General features: G+C 34.6%; 1 protein-coding gene across 1 annotated transcript in view; it reads left to right on the top strand.

Annotated features, from left to right (window-relative positions):
* The first annotated feature begins 740 nt into the window (after positions 1–740).
* Positions 741–6,000, top strand: part of LOC100376310 (BMP-binding endothelial regulator protein) — a 71,454-nt gene continuing 66,194 nt past the window's right edge. Inside the window, exons 1-2 of the mRNA XM_085507263.1 lie at positions 741–896; positions 3,106–3,127. Of these exons, the coding sequence (XP_085363389.1) occupies positions 852–896; positions 3,106–3,127 (67 nt within the window). The 5' untranslated portion in view covers positions 741–851. The remainder of the gene's footprint in view (positions 897–3,105; positions 3,128–6,000) is intronic.

The raw sequence follows: 6,000 nt of genomic DNA, 5'->3' as shown, positions 1-6,000 counted from the left end.
TACATAATGTGTCACACAATTCGAAACGATAGGTGTATGTGAGTGATACACCCACTGAAATTATGCTCCTAGAAAAATGTACACTGGATGAAACCTCTTTAAAAATATGAACGGGTCGGGGTTGTGCTAAATAATGGGTTTTCGGTTGATGTTTTGTTTTCAATTATTTTATTCTGCATATAAGGGTACAAGAGTTACAATATGTGTTTTGTGATCTGTACATTTCAACATACCATGGGAATTCAATAGACAATCACGTCAACGGCAATAGTGATTGGTGATTAAATGATCGAATGGGTTGGACATCAGAGTAGACGTTTCCGACAATGTGACACAGTGCAATCACTCTTAGCCGTAATATTTAATAAGTTGAATAAACAAAAAACACTTACTTCCTGATGCGTCATTCAACCTAATATGGTAATGGCCATGTGTTACCATTATGACATTTGAAAAACTATAGATTAATATAGGAATTGTACATAAATGCAGAAAACTGTGACCAAATCAACAGACCTGCTTTGTTTTGTTTGTTTTTTTGTTTTTGTCATAAAATAAGTGTTGATACAAAAGATCGTCTTTGGTTGCCATGAAAGATAAAGCTGGTAGTCCAAGCATACGTATATGCTCAGAATAACAATAAGTGATTTAAATAATTATAAAATATCTATGATCACATGGACGAAGGTTGGTTCAATTCATGAAATTGGGCGATCTGCAAAAGTCAATCATTTTATTACCGGAGCAGTCAACCAATCAAGAACCTATAAAAAGTAATTAATATTAATTTGTTATTAAGTGTTATTTCATTTCATCACCAGTCGGCATCGGAAACCAGCAGCTCCAGCACCATGAGAAATTTCGCTTTCATTGCTGTAATTTTATTTGGCTTAACGGTAAGTGTAATTTAGAATTTTGAATAACCGTTGTGAATTATCAGAAGTGTTCATTAATAGAAGTGGAGCCAAAACAAAGTCTTTTCACTTTTTCCACTTAATTTCATCTTTTGTGACTATGGAAATTCTAAAGATAGTCGAACAAATGTGCAAATTGTTTTTTGTTTTTTTTCGCATAGTTTTGAGCGATATTCTTCCATGAATAAACAATGTGTGATTAGCCGTTAAGCGACAGTTATTCCGATATACATGCGTTGTGTATTGTCTCTCTGTGTTTAAACTTTAAGATCAAACCAATCATATCTTACATCTTGTAATACATCTAATTGAAATAATTAGAGTTATTTAATTAACCTTCAGAGTATGTATTTAGAATGATGGCATATCCAAGATGATACTCACGTTTCTAATCGTTATTTGTAGACTGAACAGTAATAGTGGGTATGTAATAACGCTATATGTGATATGCGATATCATAAAATGAAATATTTCAATCTAAACGTAACATTACAGTTACTTGTAGTAAACCACCACAATATATAATACATCACACAATGAAACGTGATGCTAGAAAATAAAAACCTTATCACTTTAGTTTAGTTTAGTCAGACGCTAGTCTGACGCCTTTTATTATGCCAAATATTGTTCTTATAAATTGCCGCACTTGTAAGGTAGAATAAAACGTCTATTTGAGTTTGTCAGTTTCTCGTCATTCACTTTATCTTATTTCATTTTCTATGTGTATACCGAACAGCAAAATCAATGCGTCCTGTGGTACTGTGTCCCGAGGTTTTCTTATGTTGATTTCAGAGTTTATCATCCATGAAAACGTAAATTCTATTACTTCTGGACACACCATATTAGTGTGCTATACACTTTTCAGCTGTTTATCTTACGCGCATTAACCCATTCTATTCTGTTACGGGAATCATAAGCAATAAATTAGCACTTCACGGGTATGCGTACGAGTGTGTTATGGATCTATTAGTAATATACCGACTCATGTCAGGATCATACCAGTATTATAGTGGGTTGTATATAATACACACGGCAAGTGACCGGTAAAAGGAATGGATACACACTGTATCTGCCAAAATGTACCAATCCGCCCAGACCCAAGACAGAATAAACAGGAATATTGCAATGCAGTCAACCCTCATATCAGCCATCATGCAACAGACCCATGCCCTTTGCTAAATTTATAGCTCATTTCTAAATTTCATAGGCGTGGCTCGTAAAATGAAAACGAAAGTACACATCATGGATACTGTTAAAACATAGAGGCCAGCATACAAAATTGGGTATATTTATATATATATATATATATATATATATATATATATGCCAACAGAGAAACGGGTGGCAAGAGTTATTATTTTAGGCCAGTCAAGTGTTTTGCAGCAGTGTTAAATAGTCGGCTAAACCTGAGTCCAATTAAAAAATCGTCATGTTTATGAATGGAATATCGCAATATCAAGTTTGGAAGTTAAGAGAAATACTGCTATGATAAATACAATACTGGTAGAACAAATTATTTGAAGTTCACTTCCTCAATAATAATTTACTGCAAACATTTCCATATATCTATATGGCGTATTTCAGACCAATCTTTGTAACTTACACATATACCTGCAGCGTGTTAATGTAACATTAATTTCACTTGGGTGATTTTTGTCGGTATTTTAGGATTTGATACTGTGAGATTTGAATTCATAATTTCAAGCTATGTAATATCAAGCTATGTATGGTAAATGGATCATTGATCTTAGGTTTCCGTCACAAAAAATGTTCGCTTACGAGACTTATTTTTTTTTTTAATAACAAAACTTAGAACTTGAAGTAATATCTGTTCCTAGATTCGACAACTCGACATTATTGAAATGTTTAATATCTCCCATTATTGTACCAGGCATGTCTAATTAATGAATATGGAACAGAGTAAATATAATTTTGAATATATGTTTTTCAACACCATTATTATTATTATTATTATTATTATTATTATTATTATTATTATTATTATTATTATTAGTGTGTTTAAAAATTTTCAATTTAGCGGTGATACGTTTAACCTTTCCCCCATCCTTACCAATTATCAACCGTTTATGTCTAGACTCCCTAGGCTTTAAACGCCATTCCATTTATGGCCACCTGGGATGCCAAAGATGAAACACGCCTCTAACAATATCTTTTTTTCTTTTTCTTCCAGGTCGCTATTCCATTTATTGAAGGTGGGATAACAGTTGTTTATTATTTTCACTATACAAAACATCTCCACGCCATATTTGAGTCGGTTACACACTGACCTCTAACGCCCCGTCCTCCAATCATGTACCACGTTATGTAGAGTTATGAAACTCGGTTACACCATGAAGGTATTCTCTTTTTACCTCCATGGTTACACACAGACCTCTAACGCCCCGTCCTCCATTCATGTACCACGTTATGTAGAGTTATGTGACTCGATTACACACTGACCTCTAACGCCCCGTCCTCCAATCATGTACCACGTTATGTAGAGTTATGAAACTCGGTTACACACTGACCTCTAACGCCCCGTCCTCCAATCATGTACCACGTTATGTAGAGTTATGAAACTCGATTACACACTGACCTCTAACGCCCCGTCCTCCAATCATGTACTACGTTATGTAGAGTTATGAAACTCGGTTACACACTGACCTCTAACGCCCCGTCCTCCAATCATGTACCACGTTATGTAGAGTTATGAAACTCGGTTACACCATGGAGGTATTCTCTTTTTACCTCCATGGTTACACACAGACCTCTAACGCCCCGTCCTCCATTCATGTACCACGTTATGTAGAGTTATGTGACTCGATTACACACTGACCTCTAACGCCCCGTCCTCCAATCATGTACCACGTTATGTAGAGTTATGAAACTCGGTTACACACTGACCTCTAACGCCCGTCCTCTAATCATGTACTACGTTATGTAGAGTTATGAAATTCGGTTACACACTGACCTCTAACGCCCCGTCCTCCAATCATGTACCACGTTATGTAGAGTTATGACACTCGGTTACACACTGACCTCTAACGCCCCGTCCTCCAATCATGTACCACGTTATGTAGAGTTATGACACTCGGTTACACATTTAAACAAAGATGATTGTGTTAGTGGAGAGTCATGGCAGTATCTAAGGAAAGATGGATCTTGATTGAGATTTTAGTGACAATGAAATATTGCTTCTCAAGTCAGGCAAAGCACCTGGTTCTGACATGATTCTAAATGAAATAGTAAAAAGGGTGCACCCTTTTCATTAAATTGCATCACTAAAGTGTTCAACTTAGCCTTCATCGTGGAATTCTAATATTTATTGTGGTATAGCGTTGTCTAGTTGTTTGTCCAAGCTTTTTACAGCTGTCTTAAATAGAAGATTGACTAATTATTTATATCATAATAACCTAGAGGCTGATAAACAACTCGGTTTCAAAAAAAACATCGCAACACTGATTGTATTTACATTTTGAAGACTTTAATCTCTAAATATGTCAATAGCAAAAATAAGAACTTGGGTAACTATCTCTTTTCTTGTTTCTTTGACTTCTCCAATGCCTTGGATTCAGTTTGGCATGATTGCCTGTTATTCAAACTCTTTGAAATTGGGGATTTGGGACAAGTTTTATAAGGTTGTTAAGGCTATTTACAGCAATACTAAGTATAATATTAGATTGAAACAGGGAGTCACACCTTATTTCTCTTCTTACCGTGGTGTGAAACAGGGATGTAACCTCTGCCTTAGCCTATTTAACACTTACATAAATGGTATTTTTGAGAAGTGAATGGATTTGATCCAGTTTTTATGAATGATGTCAAATTTAATTGTATTTTATATGCTGATGATTTGTTATTACTGTCTACAAGTCAAGTGGGGTTGCAATACGGTATTAATGCTCTTGGTAATTATTGTCAAAAGTGGCAACTCAAAGTTAATGTTAAAAAGAGCAAAGTGATGATTTTCAATGGGTCAGGTAAAAATCTAAAGAATGAATGAATTATGTTGATAATTACAATTATCTTGGAAGTATTTTCAAGTCTAATCGTAAATTTAGTGCAGCCTTAGACTTCATGACAAGGCTAAAAAAACACTGTTTTATATGGACAAAATGCTATGAGATTGTAATGAATGTTTTCCTGTGAGATTAGCTAACAAGCCTTTTGACTCTGTGGACAAACCCATGCTGTCAAAATTAGGAATGATAAATATGTTTATGAAAAGTATTCAAATGACATTACATATGAAAAACACAGGATTGCTCTGACAAGGTTAGGGTATCGGCACATCAGCACATTTCTTGCCAGTTGAATCTGGAAGACATTCAGGGAATAAGAGACAAGAAAAACTGTAGAATCCATGATTGTAAAAAGATTGGAGATCAAAAACATTACCTACTTCATTGTCAATATAACATTATCAAAGAATGTAGACAGAAATTTCTTTCAGCTCTCTTTATTTATGAACCACTTTTCAAAATTTGAGTATTCATGATTTATTCATTGAAATTCTCTCCAGCTGTGACAAGTTTATTCTTTCCAATTTTGCTTTGTTTGTTTTTTGTATTTTAGATCTGTTTTAGTCTTGTAGTAATAGTTTTTGCTCTTTTGGAATTACCTTATTTTTGTTTGTGTACGTTTCAAATAAAATATCATATCACTGACCTCTAACGTTCCATCCTCCAATCATTTCACACGTATTGCACGTTTGTTGAATATCACTGACCTCTAACGCCACATCCTCCAATCATATCATACGTATTGCACGTTTGTTGAATATCACTGACCTCTAACGCCCCATCCTCCAATCATATCATACGTATTGCACGTTTGTTGAATATCACTGACCTCTAACGTTCCATCCTCCAATCATATCACACGTATTGCACGTATGTTGACACATTATTCAAGTGATCAACAGCGACTCACGTGATCCGAAAAGTTTATCTAATGTTTGCAAATTTGACTGATGTAGTTTAATGAAATACTCATATAATTACAGTGAAGGACATAAACCTATGGTCGTTTTAAAAATGTATATTTTTATAAATTAAAATGGATGTTAGAATTCAAATTGACCAAC

Source organism: Saccoglossus kowalevskii, chromosome 13 (genome assembly GCF_978046115.1).
Source record: "Saccoglossus kowalevskii chromosome 13, keSacKowa6.1, whole genome shotgun sequence".
NCBI classification, from domain to species: domain Eukaryota; kingdom Metazoa; phylum Hemichordata; class Enteropneusta; family Harrimaniidae; genus Saccoglossus; species Saccoglossus kowalevskii.
The sequence above is the reverse complement of the archived record's forward strand: the minus strand, read 5'-3'. Positions and strand labels throughout refer to the sequence as shown.